This window comes from Chlorocebus sabaeus, chromosome 4 (genome assembly GCF_047675955.1).
Source record: "Chlorocebus sabaeus isolate Y175 chromosome 4, mChlSab1.0.hap1, whole genome shotgun sequence".
NCBI classification, from domain to species: Eukaryota; Metazoa; Chordata; class Mammalia; order Primates; family Cercopithecidae; genus Chlorocebus; species Chlorocebus sabaeus.
The window spans coordinates 77,607,683-77,629,488 of record NC_132907.1 but is presented as its reverse complement, the minus strand read 5'-3'; the positions used below and the strand labels follow the sequence as shown (position 1 = coordinate 77,629,488).

General features: G+C 45.5%; 1 protein-coding gene and 2 long non-coding RNA genes across 5 annotated transcripts in view; 2 read left to right on the top strand and 1 right to left on the bottom strand.

Moving 5' to 3' along the window:
* Positions 1-704: 704 nt before the first annotated feature.
* MYO10 (myosin X) overlaps positions 705-21,806 on the bottom strand; it is a 272,370-nt gene continuing 251,268 nt past the window's right edge. For both annotated transcript variants that reach the window (XM_007961248.3, XM_037988722.2), the window contains 13 exons: positions 21,171-21,264; positions 19,306-19,361; positions 17,283-17,425; positions 16,728-16,922; positions 15,375-15,532; positions 11,109-11,232; positions 9,930-10,227; positions 8,788-8,995; positions 7,787-7,923; positions 6,518-6,638; positions 5,620-6,072; positions 3,664-3,855; positions 705-2,172 (listed from right to left, as the gene is read on the bottom strand). In XM_007961248.3, the coding sequence (XP_007959439.3) occupies positions 2,071-2,172; positions 3,664-3,855; positions 5,620-6,072; positions 6,518-6,638; positions 7,787-7,923; positions 8,788-8,995; positions 9,930-10,227; positions 11,109-11,232; positions 15,375-15,532; positions 16,728-16,922; positions 17,283-17,425; positions 19,306-19,361; positions 21,171-21,264 (2,281 nt within the window). In that variant the 3' untranslated portion in view covers positions 705-2,070. The remainder of the gene's footprint in view (positions 2,173-3,663; positions 3,856-5,619; positions 6,073-6,517; positions 6,639-7,786; positions 7,924-8,787; positions 8,996-9,929; positions 10,228-11,108; positions 11,233-15,374; positions 15,533-16,727; positions 16,923-17,282; positions 17,426-19,305; positions 19,362-21,170; positions 21,265-21,806) is intronic.
* Positions 14,323-16,167, top strand: LOC140711527 (uncharacterized). Of its 2 annotated transcripts, XR_012092810.1 has the most exons (4): positions 14,323-14,420; positions 14,744-14,820; positions 15,687-15,823; positions 15,925-16,167. It is a non-coding gene; the product is annotated as an uncharacterized lncRNA (long non-coding RNA). The 2 variants fall into 2 exon arrangements; XR_012092809.1 differs by lacking the exon at positions 14,323-14,420 and having other exon boundaries at positions 14,493-14,820.
* On the top strand, positions 17,628-21,236 carry LOC119620822 (uncharacterized). Its single transcript, XR_012092811.1, has 3 exons — positions 17,628-17,718; positions 18,241-18,372; positions 21,136-21,236. It is a non-coding gene; the product is annotated as an uncharacterized lncRNA (long non-coding RNA).

Here is a 21,806-nt window from a genome sequence, read left to right as displayed (position 1 = left end):
TGGTTTGGGTACACTGGCAACCAAACCACCTACCTGTGTGTTCTACTCCACAGGGAAGTGCAGGCAGGTTCTAGGATCTGGGGTTTCAAGATCAGGTACCCTTTGGGGCTGACACAGGAGACTGTCTGACATAAACACATTTCAAGTCCTCAGCTGTGTGTGACTTCATCTATCAGTCCTTTCTTTTGCCTCTTGGCTTTCTTGAAGTCACACTCAGTGTCTACAAGAGCAGTGGAGACAGCTGCAGTTCTGTGTTTGGATCTGGTGAGCAAGTCCATGAAACAAACACCAAGCCCAGACACTGAAACCCCAGCATTAACACCAAAAAGCCAGCCAGGTGCGGTAGCTCACACCTGTAATCCCCAGCACTGTGGGAGGCTGAGGCACATGGATCACTTGAGGTCAGGAGTTCGAGACCAGCCTGGCCAACATGGTGAAACCCCATCTCTACCAAAAATACAAAACCTAGCCAGGCATGGTGGTGCTCGCCTGTAGTCCCAGCTCCTTGGGAAGCTGAGACAGGAGGATCGCTAGAACCCAGGAGGCAGAGGCTGCAGTGAGCCGAGATCGCACCACTGTACTCCAGCCTGGGTAACAGAGACTCTTGTCTCTAAAGAAAAAAACCCACCACAAAGCCAAAACAAAAAAAAGCCTCCCCTCCATGGCATTTCGAGCCTCCTCTGATAAAGGAAACACACAGCGTGTTAGCTAGTATCTTTTATTGTCAGACCTGTGAGCCAACAGTTTTGCAGGGTTGTGCACAACGGGACAAGGCAAATTTCTTGTGTGGGTAGACCTAGCTGGCCCAAGTCTTTAAAACTTTTCCATATAAAAATAGAAGTCCAAGACCAGATTATTTTTCTTCTGGTCATAAATGCTGATTTATTTACAGGTGCCTTGTTCAGACCACCATTATAAACTTGGGATAAAATATGTGTGTATTTTACTAAAGCCTCAGCATTTAATGTCAGGGTCCTTTAAAGGTTCACTCAAATGTTAAGACATTTCTGGAATGCAGCGTCTCTACCCCATAGTCAACATGGTTGTACCTGTAATTGATCCAGAGGGATACAATTTAACCTTCCAAGTAACACTTGAACTTAAATCTTTTAGACATGAAAGACTCCAAAATGACTTCATTCTTGTTCTAAAACCAGCACTGGAGCCAGCTGTTGAAGAGTAGTTTATAAATACAGTTATCTTGTAGGCTGCATATCTGTTTATAATACAGCAGACACAGATGCAGACTTTGCTACATGTAAAACAAAATGGAGTCAACACGTGTTTTTCAAAATACAGCAAAGACAGGAAAATCCAGGATTCTGGTTTGTTAATAAAACCACCTTATAAAGTAACAATTGAGACTATAGCTCTGCACTATTAAAAATATACAGACAGACTGTGTACACCATTGCACATCCTTTTTCCCTTTGCTTTTTAATGCTCATGAAGCCATGATTAAAGTGTTTATGAACACATGCATGAACAGGCAAGCACGTACACTTAAAAGATGAAACAAAGAAAAACGTTGATCATGTCATTCCATGAGAAAGGCTGCCCGCAGCACTCCAGCTCAAACACACAGTCCCCTCGGGCTCTCTATCCCCTCCCTACTCCCTCACCTTCCCTCAGATTCGGGGAAATCAGGTTGGGAGGTTAGCGCATCATTGACAGAGAATGCCCCCCTTCCACGCTCTGTAAATCTCCCCGAGAAGGGGGGGAAGGCAGTTCCCTTCAGTAGCACAGTTAGGGTCGATTAGTGTTGGTTCCACAAGTTAAGGCACTTCCGGCTGCTTTGGTGGCAGCATGGTTCCTCCCCTTCTTTTTTAAGGCATGTGTCCTCTAAGTAGTAAAGCTTTGGAAACTGTGCAGACTGTTAAAGTTGACAGCTTAATACAGGATCATTGAAGTCGGCAGGCAAAAGGATCCTCAGAGACACTTCCCTCCGACCAGAAGCTTCCAGAAAGCCTGGGCAGCTCTGTGTTTCGGCTGGGCATGGCACACTGGAGCCAGCCGAGGCCAGAGGGTGGTGCATTCAGGTAGCAAAGACAGGTGGGCTCTGTCCCGCCTTCACCTGGAGCTGCCCTGGCTGCTGGCGGAGCGTGTCGTGCTGTAGCGCTTCTTCACAATCATGCTGATGTAGGCTTTCATGAGCTTGGCCACATCCACTACCTGCCCAGGGGGGAAGCAGAACCAACACATGGTCAAGAGTCTCCCCCAGGCGAAGGGCCCTGCCTAATAACCAGACATTCCCTGGGCACCCTCCTGTAGCTTTCCGTGCTGATCCACAGCTCCCACTTTGCAGGAAGCCAGAAGTTGAGCTGCTTTCACCTTCCTCATCAGGGAGAGGTGGAATCTCGGCTTTTCCAAATACAATGTGTACCACCTGGTGGTTCTTTCACACAAACGTGCCAATTTGGCTTGATGTAAACTGTCAGATTTTGCACATTAAAATACAGAAGCTACCCAAGGAAGCTGAAGTTACTCAGTGTCAACAGTGCTAGGATTACTATCCCCGCTTAAAATAAATGTGAAATGACAGAGTCCATAATTACAGCCTTTAAAGACAGGATCATCTAATTCTAGTCAACTCCTTAGGATGCAGCTGAAGAAACAAGATAACTGAGGCCCTAGGGGCTGGGAGAGCGGCCAGCTCCCCAGACACCAGGCCCGCTTCTGCTCTGTAACAGCCACCTCCTCCAGCTGGGATCTCCATTAGCTCCCTCCCATGGTGTCCCCATCATTGCCACCCCTTCTCACAGCTGGCCTGGACCCCATGCAGGCATCATAACTGGCTTCCATTTCCCTGCTTGCTCTCTTCCCTTCCAGTCCCACCCCAGAGATCACTGTCTGTAAATTCACTGTTACGCCATGCACAATCAAAGATCCCATAGTGGTTCCTTGTTGTCTGCTGGATCTCACCAAATCCTGCAGCCTGGCACCTGGGACCCTTGAGTCAAGGGCTCCCCACCCTCTTCCCTCTCACTGCACGTCTCCCCATCAGCCTAGGGAACCTACAATGCCACATCCCCCAAGCACCTGGAACGCCCTCCCCACCACCTCTCCATTCCGAACCAGGCAGCAGGTGACTCCTCTCTACTCACCACGCTGGATTGCTAGCTGTTCCCTTCGTGGAAGCCTCAATAAGCTGCTTGTATTATACTGTTTAAACTTTGAAGCTGGCAGCATATATATTTAGAGGCCTTTTAGTGTGTGTGGTTTCACAATCTAGAATGAGCTGTACCTAGGATGGTCATGTTCCCGGCTTCCTCCTGGTCTCAAGAGGCCACCAGAACCGAGTCTCACAGCTCTGACACTGCCATAATTGTTAACTAATTTTCATAAGGTTTTGTTGCAAATAATATGCTTTTTCATGGACATCTATGTCACTTCCCTTTCTCTTCCTTTCCTCCAAGGGTAAGGCTCAGTGACACAATGGAACCAAATTCCTCTGTTGCAAAAGTATACAGAAGAAATACGGGGTTCTCAGATTTTAGCCTGTAGGGAACCAGCAGCTGGAAAGGGACCACAACACTTTATTTTTGTGTTTTAAAGAAAAATATTCAAAGAAAATGACCTGGTCAAAGGCGTGAGGAAATGGGGTCTTGTTTTTCTGTCTTGTCAAGACCATGAATAAAAAGATGAACTTGCTTTGCCTCTTACCTCACTGGTTTCAAAGAGCAGCTCCCTCTCATCGACCACGATCTTGTACGTATTCGCCAGGGGTGCCCCAAAAGAGAGGATGTGTTCATACTGGAAGACTTCCAGTGGTCTCCCCTCCCCACGCTTGTAGACGGAGACGGCATCCGCACTGACACCCAACCAGAGTTCCTGAGGGAAGCCACCTTCCTTGCACTGGTGGGCAAGAAAGTCAACAGAAGAGTTAAGTCATGAAATGGTTGGCAATAGCATCTAAACCGTAAGACAGGCTTTCAGTGAAGTCCTCTGCACAGAAGATTAAATATATTCGACGTGCCTGCATGCATGGAGGGGCATGAAATACGAGAAACGGCACCTCTCTGGCTATCTTGATTGATTTCTAACTAGTTAATCTCATGCATTTGGGAAAAGCTCACTAACTGGCAGGGTCTAACATCTTGCTTTGACTCTCCACTTCTTGGCATTATTCTACTAGCTGTTCGGTTTAGCCACATGGAAGTGGCCTGGTAATGCACGTGCTGGCCGGGGGACTGAAGGAAGCTCCCCTCCCCAAGACAAGTCGACTCTTAACATCTCCAGTTCTGCCTCCAATCCTCTTTGCAGATGGTTAGTCTTCAAATACAAAATCTAGGATCACAGAGGGAAATTCTCCACATCACGCATGCTGGGCAGTTCTGGCTCCTCTTGACAAGGAGCAGCAATGGCCTTCCATATGCAGAGTGGGAACAGGGTCTTGACTGGTTTTGGTTTAACTGTACACTTTCCTGTACAGATCGGTGGAAGACAGTAAGAGCCCATATGTAGGGGCTAACAACACAGGGCTGATCCAAACCTGGACAAGCAGGAGGGCTATACATTGGGGACACTGAAAAGAGTCCCTAGTTTGTATCCCTAATAACCAGACATTCTCTCCATTCTCCATGCAAAAGCCAGTAGCTTTCTACGCTAATCCACAGCTCACATTTTGCAGGAAGCCAAGAGTTTAACTGCTATTATTACCTATTCCTTGTCAGGGAGAAGTGGAATCATGGCTTTGTACAAAGCACCTGATTTCTTTATACTTAAAAACAAACTTCATTGAACCAACCAACCAAACCAAAAACATCACCCAATGAAAAGCCATTAATGGATCCTAGAATATACAATCAATATTTAGATTTCTACAGACCCTCAATTTAAAGTCATCGGATAACATGCGGAATTACTGCAATCATCAAAAAAAAAAAAAAAAAAAAACTAATTTAGACCAGGAGCTGGCAAACGTATCGGTTAAGGGCCACATAGGAAAGATTTTTAGACTTTGTGGATCACGTTGTCTCTGTCACAACTACTCAACCTCTGCACAAAAACAGCCAGAGAATGTATCTAAAGGAATGAGCTTGGCTGTGTTCCAATAAAACGTCAGAAAAAAAGGAGGCAGGCAAGATCTGACCCACAGACCAGTTTGCCAAGCTCCCATCTATACCATTAGTAAGACTGCTTTTCAATAAGTGGTCTACTTAAAAAAAAAAATCAGTACTGGGTTGATGCTAATGGCTAAATTCCATTATGAAACAGACATTCTTTCAAACACAGGGTTGTAAAGAAAAAACAAAAAAGTAAAACGCAAGTATATCCACAGTTTCTAATTTGTATATATAGCTATAAATTTTTTTAAATGTAGATTTTTATCAGTGTTTAAAAAATTAGATCTATAGCTTCCCTAAGGAAGGGTAGTAAAAGAATAGATGACATCTTAATTTTGCATTCATTCCTAATATTACAGATGCATTTACTTACAAAGGAGAGGAGAAACTGTGAGAAGGGAGGTGTTAATGGTACAATTTAGGGGGCTCGAATAAAAAAGGTTGAGAGAGCAAAGTGCTCCATCTTGTCTTCTCTCCAGATGAACTTGGCCGTGATCTATGTTCTCAGATGCCAGCACCCCGCCCACCCCGACACACGGCAGCCACTTCTCACCTCCACGTCAAACAGCGTCGAGCCATAGCCAGGCCACTCCTTGATCAAGGCCATGTACTTGGCCATGGCCTGTTCCTGGTTCATTCCCTGAAATTTCTTCCACTTGTCAATGATACTGGCTCGAGCAGAGGAGACCTCTTCTTTAATCCACATGTCCAGCATCTGCTCCTCCTCGACCTTCTGGCGGACCATGGACCCTGTCCGGAAGCTCCGCCTCAGGGTCCCCTCCAGGAAGCTCGTCCGCCTCTTCTCCAGCCGCTCACAAGGGGTGAAGGTTTTGGTTGACTGGCTGATGCGGGCCTTGAGTCTCTGCAGGGAATAAACCTCTTCGAGAGGTGGGATGACAGCGTGCAGAGTATAATCCCCCTGCAGATACTGGAGTCGCAGGGCGGCAAGAACCTGGAGGTTTTCTTCTGGGGCTGGATGGTGGCCATGGATAACCGCCTCGTGGGCCTGAAAGGAGACAGTCAACAGCTTTCTGGTCAATGCACTGCCGTGCCATGGGATACCCACAACGCTTCCTCCCTCATTTCATCAGGGTTTCTCTCACACTCACCTTCCCTGACTGCCCTGGGTTAAAACTGCACCTTCACCCCTGCTCATTGCTTTAAATTTAATTTTCTCCCTAGCACAGATACCACCTAACACACGTCATATATTTTATTCCTTACGGTCTCTCTCCTGTCAACTAGAACAGTTCCTGGAATGGTGGTTCAAATGCAATGTGTAGCAGGTTTCATTCTACAAACGAATGAAAGAGCAGCTGGGCCTTGTCTTTGCCGGGAAATCTACAGGTGTGCCTCATTTCTAAGGTACCAGTTAACTTACAAGGCTAAGTATTAACTGGTTTCACCCTTGCTTGCCCGCAAAGAAATCTGTTTCTAACTATTCCTTTTACCTGTTCAAACATAAATGCAAATTCCACACTGTCTTTCGGCACGTTGTCTGTGTCCAGGAAGCAGTAAAGTTTGAAGTAGAATTTCCATGGCAGGTCCCCCACCTCGGATGTGGCAGCCAGCCTACACACAGGAGTCAAGAGAGGCTCAGAAAATGAACGAGAGGGGCCTTCGGTGACCCGCAGGAGCTGACTTTACATGGTGTATTCTAAGGACACAGACATTCTGTCCAGGCCCAGATAACAGTGGATAGAGATGGGGACAGAGAAATAAACAGAGTGAAAAACGTACTTTCACCCTGATTTTGCTTTAAGAAAACAAGCAGACAGCCTCTGGTTAAACCAGCTAACAAGTGTTTTCTGAGAGCCGCATTCAAATTAGTACCAGCTAAGCATTATGCTGAGTCCACGGGAAGAAAAGAAACAAAAGCCTGTTTTCTTTATTACCTTTACCAAGCCCCAGATACATTATGAGAACATTTATAAAAACTGATGTGAATATTCTTGTATGAGGGCTGTGTTTATACTAAGCAGGAATATCTTCCATGCTAGAGAATATGAAGTCACAGATCAAATATCGTAGGTCTATTATAGGCTGGGTGTGGTGGCTCACCCCTGTAATCCCAGAACTTTGGGAGGCCCAGGTGGGCAGATCACCTGAGGTCAGGGGTTTGGGACTAGCCTGGCCAACATGGCCAAACCCTGTCTATACTAAAAATACAAAAATTAGCTGGGCGTGGTGGTGCGTGCCTGTAATCCCAGTTACTTGGGAGGCTGAGGCAGGAGAATTGCTTGAACCCAGGAGGCAGAGGTTGCAGTGAGCCAAGGTTGTGCCACTGAACTTCAGCCTGGGCGACGGAGCAAGACTCTGTCTCAAAAAAAAAAAAAAAGTCGTAGGTCCATTTTATGTTGTAGACATAAAACATAGTTTAAAGAGTTTATAAGTTGATTTCAGTCAATCAGCCCAATTTCAAAGCTAATGACAACTGGAAACCTAAAAAATTAAGAAATACCCAGACAGGTCCAACATGGAACTGAGAAAAGGAATGGGGTAAAAAACCACTGACAAGTTACATCATGTAAGACCATGGCTTTATCTAGGAATCGAGAAAAATAGCAGATATGCAAAGTTAAACAGGCATCAACCCAGGTAAAATAAAACTAACTCCAATATACCGTGAAGCCAAAAACGGAATGGAAGTTCAAACCCTCAACCCTGCTCTGTAATTTCTCGTATTTGCTCTTCTGACACAGTAGGGAAAAGGAACTTACTTTTCAAACTTTGCTAAGACATCAGCCACAACGGTTCGACTTTCAATGGCTTTGTCGACGTGGCCGTTGTATTCAAACAAAGCAAACATGTTCCTGCTGTCCTCCATGGCGAGGCCTCGGATCAGCTTCTCCACCACCTGGAAGACACACCAGGGGGACTTCAGTTCCACAGGCTGCGGCCCCAACACGTGTTCCCAAATGCGCCATCACCAGATCCCAGAGGGAGCTGCTGGCACCAGGGCGTCTCCAAGCAGCTTCCTTAAAATGTTACCCGTGTGGTCATCCCAGAATTTCAGAAGTACTATTTTCCCTTGTTCTCTGGAAATCAGGTTTCTCTCTTTCTTGCCAAAAAGAACCCAGGGTATTTTGCCCATTGGTAGAGGCAGATGCTGGGCTGATTTCTTGCAAACCTATATTAACCGGAAAAGTGGGTGAAAAGCTGCAGTCCTGTCTTGTATCTGATACATGTACGAACTTGAAGGAACAACAGAGACTCCAGATGATGTTTTTTTTTTTTTTTTTTTGCACAGGAAGCCTTGGGGGTGGGGTTGGGGGGTGGTTATTGGATTATCCTTATGGCCAATTAGTTTTGTAACAGTAAGTTCAAATTTAAATATGAAAATGTGTTCGTCTGATATTCATCTAGCTAGTCATGTGGCACACAGAAACACTTTGTTGCAGAAGCACCACAATAAACCCTCATCAAAGTGGCTGGACCTGAGCCAGGTCTGCCGCTCTGCTAGACACTCAGCTGCTTCTCAGATTAGCAAGATTATGTCTCATGTACTTTGAGTTTCTCTCTGTGATTCCACTCATCTTATTTTTCTCTCTATATTCATGTGGTTGCCTGTGGGTTACATGCATTTCCTTAGTATTGAGCAGCTGTACTAAGCAAATTGCAACTGTGCAGGACAGCCGCTCTAACACCGCACGATGTTCCTGACCTGGGCGTATCTGCAGCAAAGCATCTAACAGAACAAGCAGCCGCCGCCTCTCCTCACCTCCCCAGCGGTGGTGTGGGAGTTGATGGTGATCTTGCAGGAGCCTCCGCCATGGCAATAGACCGTGGATGTCATTTCCTGCCTGTGGATCAGAGCTTCTATTTCATCTCGGGAAGGCACAAACTCTCGGCATTTGGTTTTCTTAAGAGATTCGTAAGTGAAGAGAGCGTATTTTTCCATCTCGGTTCCTGGAAACTGTTCCCGTATCCTAGGAGACAAACACTAACTGTTAATTTTTAGGCTGCTGGGAACTGGGCTGTGTCAAGGGTCCCCCACTGGTGAATGGAGCAAGCACCAGTGATTTCTTGGCAAGGGCCTGCTTCATTCTGTGCAGTTCAATTTAAATACAAAAAACCCCTAAAGAGCAAATGTCTCAGTGGGAGCAACTGCGCTGCCAACTCACTTCTGCAGTATTGTTAATACTTGAAAGAGTCATGCCTCATACTATCATATGAAAATTCTTGGCCAGGTGCTCACACCTGTAATCCCAACACTTTGGGAGGCAGAGGCGGGTGGATCACCTGAGGTCAGCAGTTGGAGACCAGCCCAGCCAACAGTGAAACCCTGTCTCTACTAAAAATACAAAAAAATTAGCCAGGCATTGTGGCGGGTGCCTGTAATCTCAGATACTTGGGAGGCTGAGGCAGGAGAATCGCTTGAACCCAGGAGGCGGAGGTTGCAGTGACCGAGATCATGCCATTGCACTGTAGCCTGGGCAACAAGAGCAAAACTGTCTCAAAAAACAAAAAACAACAAAAAAATCTTTTTCTATAGCTAATCTAAATCTCAATCAGATTGTTTCTACCTCTTTGATCTGGAACAAATATCCAAGTGTTTTTTTTTTTGTTTTTTTTTTAAATATAGAGTAGTTGTAATTAATGGATTGATCCAATCTCCTCTACATTAGGACATTACACCCAAGGTGACTTGGTCCCTGAAATAACCTTGTGTGGCTTAAAAAGAAAAAGGATGGCAGCATTCTGTAAGCTTGCTCAGGCAACCCACGGGTCTGACCCAGAGGTCCCTGTCCTACTAGAGGTGCCTTCTGCTCAAGAGCCTCTTTATCTGAACGAGGACCCAGCGCGCCACCTGCGTGAGCAGCTCTGCCCAGCTCATCTCCCGTGCCCACATGCTTTATCTACCTTTTCAGATGGAACTTGAGATACTTGAGAATCCCTCGACTCGGCAGGAAGGTGCAGCTCAGGCATGTCAGGATCTGCCAGCTGTACAGGTTGCCCACACTGCCGGGGTGGGGCACTTTGGTGGTCTGTTTGATGAGCTGGCAGTACAGCTCATCCCGCAGAGGCCGCAGGTCATGCCCTGTCTGTAGGATGCCCTGGATTATTGGAATCGGGTCAGACATGGACTCCAGTTGCTGCAGGGAATTGAATATCTTGATGGCCTCATCCTGAAGGGTGGTATAGCCTTTGTCTTTAAGCACTACGACAAGCAAAACAAACACAGAAGTCACCCGAGGGGTTCAGAATAGGGCGTGGGCACAATGGGAGCAGTAGTGAAGACAAAGGAATAAATGAGGAGGACGGATGCAATGCCCACCACACTCCCTATACATCTCAGTCAGCTGAACACAGATCTAAAAAGCACAGAGGTGGGTCAGGTGACACTGTTTTGTTATCTAATTGAACTTCTTACCACAAAATGCTTACTTAAAAGGTAATCTGTTGCTGAACAAAATCCTTTTTTGGAATGCAAGATTACTTAGGCTCTGGTTGTCTGGCTACTTGGCCAGGTGCAACGGCTCACACCTGTAATCTCAGCACTTTGGGAGGCTGAGGCAGGCGGGTCACTTCAGGCCAAGAGTTCAAGACCAGCCTGGGCAATATGGCGAAACCCTGTCTTTATTAAAAATACAAAAATTAGCTGGATGTGGTGGCGGGCGCCTGTAATCCCAGCTACTTGGGAGGCTGAGGCAGGAGCACGACTTAAACCTGGGAGGCAGCGGTTGCAGTGAACAGAAATTGCACCACCGCACCCCAGCCAGGGTGACATAGTAAGACTGTCTCAAGAAACAAAAAACAAACAAAAAAAGGCTACTCTCAACAGTTCATGAGGAGAGCTGGTATTTTCTGACTCCTTTAAATCTCTTCTTTTACTACAGTAATCAATCTTAGCATTACTACTACCACACTCTAGAAGTCTTGCTTTAGTAATGAATCTAAATATATTTCATTTTTTCCTTCCAAGTCATGATGAATAAGAGAGTCTTTGAGCTAAAAACAAATTACTGTGTTAAGCTAAAGAGCTAGCAGGGCAAGTGGAATCATGGTCTCTGAGGAGTCAGGGTGGAACTCTGGACTTACAGTTGAGATTTATGTCCCCATACGGAAGGGGCAGGAGTGGAGAGTGCAAGGGGTGATGGGTGTATCGAAGGATCGGGTTCCGCTTGTAAATCTGTTCCACCACATCCGAGTTCAGGCAGTTCTCCTAAAAATAAAGCAAGCAAGCTTATTGTAAGAAACCTGGACTTAAAGGAACAAAATCAACTGTATTTTCCTACGTATAAATATTTTTCAAGAGTCTCAAACATCCATAAACCTAGTGGGGCAAAGATGGTGGAAATCCAATGTTAGGTGATTTCATGCACAAAGATACTCATAATCTGTGAAGACAAGTCACAAAAATACATTCTTACAGCTCATTTCTTTTTTTTTTTTTAGAGACGGAGTCTCGCTCTGTCATCCTGGCTGGAGTGCAGTGGCCCGGTCTGGGCTCACTGCAAGCTCCACCTCCCAGGTTCATGCCATTCTCCAGCCTCAGCCTCCCCAGTAGCTGGGACTATAGGCGCCCACCAACACGCCCGGCTAATTTTTTGTATTTTTAGTAGAGACAGAGTTTCACCGTGTTAGCCAGGATGGTCGCGAATCTCCTGACCTCGTGATCCGCCTGCCTCGGCCTCCCAAAGTGCTGGGATTACAAGCGTGAGCCACTGCGCCTGGCCTACAGCTCATTTCTTAAGTTTCTTGCGCATGTACTTCCCCATATGATTTTAAATTTTCTCCCCTGGAGATCACATACACTTAAAAAATTTCATCTCGGCAGGGCGCGGTGGCTCACACCCGTAATCCCAGCACTTTGGGAGACTGATGCAGGTGGATCATGAGGTCAGGAGTCTGAGACCAGCCTGACCAACATGGTGAAACCTTGCCTCCACTAAAAATACGAAAATTAGCTGGGCGTGGTGGCGGGCACCTGTAATCCCAGCTACTCAGGAGGCCGAGGCAGGATAATTGCTTGAACCCGGGAGGCAGAGGTTGCAGTGAGCCAAGATCGCGCCATGGCACTCCAGCCTGGCTGACAGAGCGAGACTCCATCTCAAAAAAAAAAAAGAAAAAAAAAAAACAATTTAATCTAGCCTGGGCACAGTGGCTCATGCCTGTGCATTTTGAGAGCCTAAAGCAGGAGGATCAGTTGGGCCCAGGAGTTCCAGACCAGCCTGGGCAACATAGTGAGGCCCTGTCTCTATAAAAAACAGAAGAGCAAAATAAAAAAATTAATCTTTTTATTGCTTTAGCCATCAGTAGCTAAATCATGTTATTTTTATCTATAGTTCATTTCATAAGCACATTTTGCTAGTTCTTGAATTGCTGTTTTCTATTCTCTCTATACCTGAAAACTACACACGTTAATATATTCTTGGGGAGACTGTCCTTCCACGTGCCTGCCCGCCCTTCCACCCTTGAAACGTAAGAAAGTCTCTCACGGAATTTCATCATCATGTACTTACACTCCTAAAATGTTCATCTGGGATATGAAAAAAACAAAGTTACTTTTAGAACCTTAAATAAACAGAAAAGTTGGAGGAGAGGTAATGAATCATTCTATCATGGTAATTTCATTTCCACTATAAAACTTTTTCAGTAATACCCAACTGAAGGGCACAAAAAATTTTAATTACTTAAATAATTTCTATGGACTGATTTAGGGTAACCTGACTCATTTCTTTTTTTTTTTTTTTTTTGAGACGGAGTCTGGCTCTGTCGCCCAGGCTGGAGTGCAGTGGCCGGATCTCAGCTCACTGCAAGCTCCGCCTCCCGGGTTTACGCCATTCTCCTGCCTCAGCCTCCCGAGTAGCTGGGACTACAGGCGCCTGCCACCTCGCCCGGCTAGTTTTTTTTTTTGTATTTTTAGTAGAGACGGGGTTTCACCGTGTTCGCCAGGATGGTCTCGATCTCCTGACCTCGTGATCCGCCCGTCTTGGCCTCCCAAAGTGCTGGGATTACAGGCTTGAGCCACCGTGCCCGGCCGACTCATTTCTTAAGAAGCATAGCTTTGTATTTGAAAATTTATATTTACTCTTTTAATGTCTAAATTCAAATTGATTCAAACAATTTCATGGACTTATTTAGGGTAACTTGACACACTTCTTAAGAAGCATGGCTTCATATTTGAAAAATCATATTTACTCTTTTTTTTGAGACAGAGTTTCACTCTGGTTGCCCAGGCTGGAGTGCAATGGCGTGATCTCATCTCACTGCAGCCTCTGCATCCCAGGTTCAAGTGAGTCTCCTGCCTCAGCTTCCCAAGTATTTGGGACTATAGGCACCTGCCACCATGTCCAGCTAATTTTTGTATTTTTAGTAGAGACAGGGTTTCATCATGTTGGCCAGACTAGACTGGTCTCGAATTCCTGACCTCAGGTGATCCACCCGCCTCGGTCTCCCAAAGTGCTGGGATTATAGGCGTGAGCCACCGTGCCTGGCTGAAAAATCGTATTTACTCTTAATGTCTGAATTCAAACTGAAGAATACAAAAACAGGTAAGTTCCAGCTTTGAAGATTGAGTTTGGCTGATACATGATACTTTTACTCCTTTCAGAAGAAATCTTCAAAAAGTAATTTTTAAGGCTAAAAATGAAATTATGTGTAGCCAGCTCCCTGGGGTGCATGGAAAGCAGTGGAATGTTGGATAACAACTGGGCTGGATGTGGTGGCTCAAGGCTGGTCCCCGTGGCTCACACCTGTAATCTCAGCACTTTGGGAGGCTGAGGTGGGCAGATCACCTGAGGTCAGGAGTTGGAGTCCAGCCTGGCCAACATGGTGAAACCCCCGTCTCTACTAAAAATACAAAAATTAGCTGGACATGGTGGTGGGTGCTTGTAATCTCAGCTACTCAGGAGGCTAAGCCAGGAGAATTGCTTGAACCCAGGAGGCGGAGGCTGCAGTGAGCCGAGATCATAAAACTGCACTCCAGCCTCAGTGACAAGTGAGACTCCATCTCAAAACAAACAAAAAACAACTGGCTTGCCAGAATCTGGTTCCGAACACCCAGAGAACATAACACTTTGGAATCAGGAGGCCAATTTGATTTTGATGGAAAATTATCTACCACTGATGGATTAGATCCTCTCCCACCTCCACAAAAGCTGAGTTCCCTCTTGGATCTGGTTAGCTAATTTCCTTTGCTGTCCCTCAGTAAAATACCTGCCTCACCATCATTCTAGCACCTTCTCTGTCACAGTACCACCTCTGTCCTTTGTCCTGGGAATCTGCCTGCAGGACTGCTTGGAGGGCCAGCAGTCTCCCTTGACTTGGTTCTGCACCTGGGACTGACCAGCTACGTGGGCAATGCAACCACAACATTCCCCGTTAGCGTTCCATTTCCGGAAAGTGAGGGTAAGAATCCCCGCTCAGGGTTGCCATGCAACCATTCATTCCTTCACCTCACATACATTTACTGAGCCGCTACACTTACTTATAAACAGGAATTTATAATTTAACACACTCAGTGTTAATATAGAGACTCAGGAGCTTCTGGGAGTTTGCACGTGCCCGAGAGGGATGCCAAGTGTTCTTCTAGACCACCCAGGGCTCCTTGGGAACTCACTCGTGTGGTCTGGAAACTGTACAGTGACAGTGGAACTAGCAGGTTACTCCTAGAAGGTCCCCAACTGAGGCTGAGGTGAAACCTGACACAAGGCATGTGGTCCCCCACGCAGGTCACCACATCCCCATGGGCACGGAGTCCCACAGTGCAAGCTGCAGACCTCGTCCTTCTGCCCACAGAGCCCAGCAGGTAGGATCGGGTGACTCGACGCTAGGGAAGTGTTAGGAAACATCTAACACTGCCCTAGAGACAAAACACTTTTGGTCTAAAATTTCTCATTTAGATTCCTGAAAGCAGGGTACTCAAACACAAAACCAAGCGCTAGTTTTTTGTTTTGTGTTTTTGAGACAGAGTCTCCCTCTGTCGCCCAGGCTGGGGTACAGTGGAATGATCTCTGCTCACTGCAACCTCTGTCTCCGAGGTTCAGGTAAGTCTCCTGCCTCAGCCTCCTGTGTAGCTGGGATTACAGGAATGTGTCACCACACCTGGCTAATTTTTGTATTTTTAGTAGAGACATGGTTTCACCATGTTAGCCAGGTTGGTCTCGAACTCCTGACCTCAAGTGCTCTACCTGCCTCAGCCTTCCAAAGTGCCGGAATTACAGGCGTGAGCCACCGTGCCGGCCAACCAAGCACTAATTTTGATTACAGAATGAAAATTGAGCTTCACTAATGCTGAGGTCTTAGTGCTCTAAGGGTAGAAGCTCTGAGCTGTAATCACCCACCTTGATGGGCTTGTCTTACCTTGATGTCTTGAATCAGCTGCTGGGTGGGGGTGTCGATTGGGGCCTTGGTGTCGGTCACGTTTTGAATGGCACTGGACCACCGGGTGGCCTCATTGAGCAGCTTGGTGTAGAGCCGGTAACAGTGCTTGCGCCCGTACACGGTGACGTTCCAGTAGCCTGCAATGGCAGGGGTGCCCAGCACACGCATGTCAACGCCAACCTCGGGGACCGGGGCAATGCCTGTGTCCTCTCTGACCTCAGTCCCTTTAATTATTCAATTCAATAGACACTGGCTGAATTCCTACATGTGTCCTGTCCTGCCCTGCACTAGGTATCTAGTGATGAAGAAAAAACAGTGTCTCTTGCACTGTGACATTTACAGCTGAGACGGGGAGATGAATATTAGAACAATAAACCCATCATTAAATATATGAAGATAAATGATAACTGGCTCTGGAAGGGAAAAGGGTAAGTTAATGTCTCTTTCTGGGCTCTGGAACAGGAGTGAAAACTCTCTCCGATTTCTGACTTTCCTTCTTACTTCCTATTTCTTCCTTTCCTTTCCTTAGCCTCTCCCTTCAGAAGACAGCACTTGTGCCTGGCAGTGTGTGAGTTCAGAGGCAAACTGTCCGAACCATCACCCAAACCTGACGCGAATGGAACAACTATGTTAAACAGAAGCACAAGATCACAACCACCAACATCAAAATAAACCATCTTCTGGAAACGCTTTTATAATACTACAAAAATGAAAAGAAATCCTCTAATTTACATGTGTGCTTTCTATGCTACCAGGCTAAGTTCATGGAGAGTCAGGGTTTATCTTTTACAGGTTGTATAGGACGCTCATCATACAATGATGGAAAACAGCCTGGCCCACATGGCAAAACCTCCCCCACAAAGTATAAAATTAGCCGGTGCGATGGTGCGTGCCTGGAGTCCTAGCTACCCCTCAGGAGGCTGAGGTGGGAGGATTGTTTCAGCCTTGGAAGGCTGTAGTGAACCATGATCGCACCATTGCACTACAGCCTGGGCAACAGTGTGAGACCCTGTCTGAAAAATAGTAATAAAAACTAAAAAGGATGAAAACAGTATATGAAAACAAAGCTTCCTGTACGACGCCCTGCATCTGTTGACATTTTCTTGTCCTTGTGAGAGTCTTCCTACCACTCCATGAATCAAGACCTCTCGTACGGCTTAAACACTAAGTGGTCACATAGCTAACCCCAGACAGGCTTAGAAGATAAACCAAGAAGACACCTTCTTTGGGGGGGAAATAAAGTAGACACTAGGAAGGAATCTTATTCCTTGCCTGGAGCAAGCCCAGACTTTAAGATCTGATGCTCAGGGTTCGGGCAGCCAGCCTGGTTACCTGTCTCTTTGAATATCTTCTCATCTGGGGGGACGACAGAGCAGAGGCTGTTGAGGACCAGGGTCCCCAGTTTCAGCGCATTCTTCTCTGAGCTCTTGTAGTAATCCAGGGAATTGTGGGTGAGCACAAACCACCGTTTCTTCAGTTTCAGTGAAGACATCTTTGGACTGTTCTTCACCTCTTTGTGCAACCATCCTGGAAAAAAAGATGAAAGTGTAAATTAAAATCGATGAGGAGAAACCCCAAAGACCCTACCATCATCCACATAATGCCAACACACAGATGGGGTTTCTAGCTACTTGCCAGGAAAAGACCACAATCACCCCAACTCGATGTAAATGGAATTACGTGTAAGAAAAGCACAAAATCACAACTAGCAACAAAAAACACAATCCTCTAGAAACAATTTATGATGTCACAAATTAAAAATCACTTAAAAAATCTCCAACAGTCAAAATGAGAAAAGCAGCTCAAAATGAAAATGCTGCAGATATCGATATGTAAATGGAAAGGGGAGCCTGTTCAACAGACCAAGGAAGCAGGGCAGGCAGTCACCTCTCACGATGAATTCCTGGCCCTCCACTCTGGTGTCCCCTTTGGACCGCTGCAGCAGGGTTATCCAGTGGTGCATCTCCTCCGGCGTGTCGGCGTTGCAGTGCAGCACCCGGTTGGCCGTGATGATGACAAATGAGTTGGGTCTGAGCGACAAGGTGAGAAGGAAACAAAGCCCCTTAGGTCTACCGTCAGCATCACCTCTGTGTGAACTGAGACTCAGGGCCTTCTTCCTGCCTCCTGGGTCACGGGACATACACTGCTAGGCTTATTCATGTTTTTATTAAGGCAAACCTTGCTCATTTCTGCAGAATTTCTTTTACGCATCATTAACCTTTAAACTTGGAACGACACATTCATTCTGAAGGTCCTGGAAGGGAAAACATTTCTTCATGCAAAACTTTCCAGATGAAACTCAGTTCCGGGAAGGCTAAATAAGGTGACCACGAGGGAAAATTTTTTTTTTGATGCCTCTCCAAAGTCAATTTTTTCCTGCCTTGGGTAATATTTCTGTGGGTTGGTAATGAAATGTCAGACACCAGCAATAAAAGAGGATCAGTAAATAGGTGTAGGTGGAACATCTTAAATGCTTGATTACGCTTTGTACAAAAAGCCACCTGCGTCTGTGTTTTCAAAGCGATCTAACAAGGGTGCATTTCCTAGTCATGGATAACGTGATCATGGAAATTTACTTTCTCCCTCGCCTCTTTTTGTCTGGAAATGCCCTGAACCTCTCTCATAGGCCCTTGCTGATATAAATACTAACTCCTCTATCTAACGGCTTACGCTAGCAAATGTGAACTCTTTCTTGCAAGTCTTCAAATGTTCACTGTAGTTAAGTGACACAGAAGTTTAAGAAAAAGAGTCACTGAACTGCAGGACACAGGGAAAACTATACAAACAGGCTGAACTTGAGGTGCCCCTTAAAAATAAAAAATAACCCAACCCTTTTTTTCTATAGTTGGAAAGGGAGAAAAGTGGCCAGTTGAGGAAGACAGAAAAGCCTGAACGAGGATGCAAAATTCTAAGGATGGATCATCACAGGCCCAGCCTGGAGGAGTGAAGGGCTTGGGAGCGCGAAGACGTGGAGAAGGTGAGGTAGAAACTCACATACCAGAATAAATACCAGAATAAGAAGCATCAGGGCTTTGATTACTGATATGACACATACATGTTAAAGATTGAGCCAGGTATAAGGGGTGCAGGCTGACTACTAAAAACAAAGGACCCATGGTTCAGAAGGGCCTTTGTCAATGGGAGGGTGACAGAGACCCCACGGCTCTAATTCTGCCAAGTAGGCCCTATATTTTGTTGTCAATTTTAACACACTCGTATTCATTTTCCGGCTGTCTTATGGAGGGCAGAAGACAATTTTGATTCTTTCCTGGTCTGTCCTAGAGAAACTTTTCTTAAATTCTGCTGCAGGCCAGAACTAGAACTTACAAGATAATACAGAAAAACAGAGACAATAAAGTTCACTGGGCAGAAAGACGCCTCAGATCATCTCCAAAGATGATTTGCCTTCAAAAATCGAACCCAAAAAGGGTGCCAAGAAAGAAGAAATGTCAAGGAAAAGAAATGTTTGTGGTTTATTAATACTCTACATATACATTATCATCAAAATCCTTTCCAAGTTCATTGTTAAGTTCAGAAAGGAGAATGACTCCCTTCCCCTTTGCTGGAATATCATTTTCCTAAACAGGTATTTTCTTCCCGTATAAATCCCAAGTTTGTCCCTGTATACACATGAAAAATATTTATTCCTCATGCTTTTTTAAATTGTCTAAATTAGGTTCCCAGGGTTTTCCCCAGGACTCCAAAGATACCCAGAGAAGGAGGCTTCCAGATGATGTAAAATTGGGTACCAAGAAGGCAGACTTTGGATTGTTGGGGTTGACAAGATGGGAACACACAGCCTCGTGTGATTTCACAGCCCTGCGAAGAGGGACGTAACCTAGCAGCACAGACACCTGTGGACACACACAGGTGATGAGCTGTTTTTATTAAGAGCCACATCTGAGCTTACCTATCAGGGCTGTCAGAGGCACACACAGAATCAATCAGCCCCACATCCAAGGTGCCCTGTAAAAGAACAAAAAAAGAGAATGAGAGAACCACTAAAGTAGGGTGCACACTATAGTAACACCTCTAGCCCACAACTCCCAATCAGACAGGAAAGGTTCTTTTCTTTTTAACTTCAAAATAATAGTCATCTATGAGATGACTCCTCTGTTGTGTGAGTACAAATAGCCTCTACACAGGGCAGAATCTATAGCCCATTTATTTTTAAAAATTACGAGTTAATCATTCCCTCTTGTCCTTTCAATAATTTATTTCTATGTTTTTTAAAAATTACTATTTTACTAAACTTTCTAACAAGTACCTCTACATTAATTTAATTTACTTTGTTTGTTTCTGAAACAGAGTTTCACTCTGTTGCCCAGGCTGGAGCGCGATGATGTGATCTTGGCTCACCGCAACCTCTGCCTCCCACGTTCAAGTGATTCTCGTGCCTCAGCCTCCCAAGTAGCTAGGACTACAAGTGTGGGCCACCACACCTGGATAATTTTGTGTTTTAGTAGAGATGGGGTCTCACCATGTTGGCCAGGCTGGTCTCAAACTCCTGGCGGCCTCAAGTGATCCATGTGCCTTGACCTCCCAAAGTATTGGGATTACAGGTCTGAGCTCCCTCGCCCAGCCCCCCCTTATTCTTAAGACAAGCTCAGTGACTAGTGTTTATAACCTTCTTTCAATAGTACGCATTTCCTGATTTTATTGTGTCCATTGATTAAATTTTACACTTCTTCTCCCAAGAAACTTTATTTCAAGTTTTTCTCATGAGGAAATAAAACGTGATTTCCAAAGTAGGGTTTTGTAACTTTGCGTATGTGTCTGGGATAGAGGGAAGACAAAGAATACAATTTAGATTTCAGCCCAGCGCAGTGGCTCACGCCTGTAATCCCAGCACTTTCGGAGACTGAGGCATGCAGATTGCCTGAGCTAAGGAGTTCGAGACCAGCCTGGGCAACATGGTGAAACCCCGTCTCTACTAAAATACAAAAAATCAGCCGGGTGTGGCGGCATACGCCTGTAGTCCCAGCTACTGAGGAGGCTGAGGCAGGAGAATTGCTTGAACCTGGAGGTGGAGGTTGCAGTGAGCTGAGATCTCGCCACTGCACTCCAGCCTGGGCGACAGAGTAAGACTCCATCTCAAAAAAAAAGAATACAATCTAGATTTAGATTTCACCGTCCTTTGAAGAGTAAGTGTAATGTGTGTTTCCGTGACTTCATAAAAAGTAGGATTATTTCTTTTGTTCTTTTGGGTTTGAGGTGGGAGAATTGGAAGGTATTACTACTTATAACCTTCTACAATTTATTTGGTTTTGTTGTTTGTTTTTTTAGGAGACAGGGTCAGGCTGCTGGAGTTCAGTGGCGCAATCGTAGCCTCAAATTCTCAGGCTCAAGCAATCCTCCCGCCTCAGCCTGCCAAGCAGCTGGGACTACACGCACATAACACCACGCCTGGATAATTGTTAATTTTTTTCATAGAGGCAGTGTCTTGCTATGTTTCTCAGGCTGGTCTCGAACTCCTGGCCTCAAGTGATCCACCTCAGCCTCCCAAAGTGCTGGGACTACAGGCATAAGCCACCGTGTCCAACTTAATTTACTATATTTATTATTGTATTATTATATTGTACTATTTATTGTATTTATTATTGTATTGATTTTAAACTCAAATGGTCCTGTTTTTCTCCTTAATTATTCTACATTTACCTTTTAAAAAAAAGACTGTCTGGAAATTCCCAATCTTTCCCTTTTTTTACCATCCTGACGCCCTCCCCATCCCTGCCCCCAGACGCCCCACCCCCCTCCTAGGTAGTGCTCCCATACCACAGCATTCTGTGGGTTTGCCTGCTCATCATGCATCTCCTGGATCTCCTGGTCTGTGGACGCGTGGACCTGACTCAGCACGCTGAACCACTGGCTGTGGGGAAGAGAGAACAACTGTGAAGGAGAGGCCAACCTCGTACTGGCAAAGCAATAGTGCTTTACTGCACGTAATCTGTGAAAATAACATCTCTAAGCACCTTTGCTTTTAATTTGATTACTTCTTAGGGATAAATGTCGGTTTCATTACCAAAGAATAAAGTGAGAACCAGCAGATAAAGTACCTGTAAATGCCTTTAAGTGCTCTATTATGTTCTAACTTTAGGTCAATGGACGGCCTTTTCTCCAGGTCCCATAGACCTTTATAGACATTTGACAATGATGAATGAGTTCCTTGAGAATTTAACAGCAAATAATAAAATCCTCAGTTCTACCCAAAATACTTGTATCAAAGATCCTTACTTAAGATATTATTTATAAACTAGGGAACATTCAGGTGCTTTTTCTGTTTAAAAAATAAATTTCGGCTGGGCTCGGTGGCTCATGCCTGTAATCCCAGCACTTTGGGAGGCCAAGGTTGGGCGGATCACGAGGTTAGGAGATCAAGACCATCCTGGCTAACATGGTGAAACCCCGTCT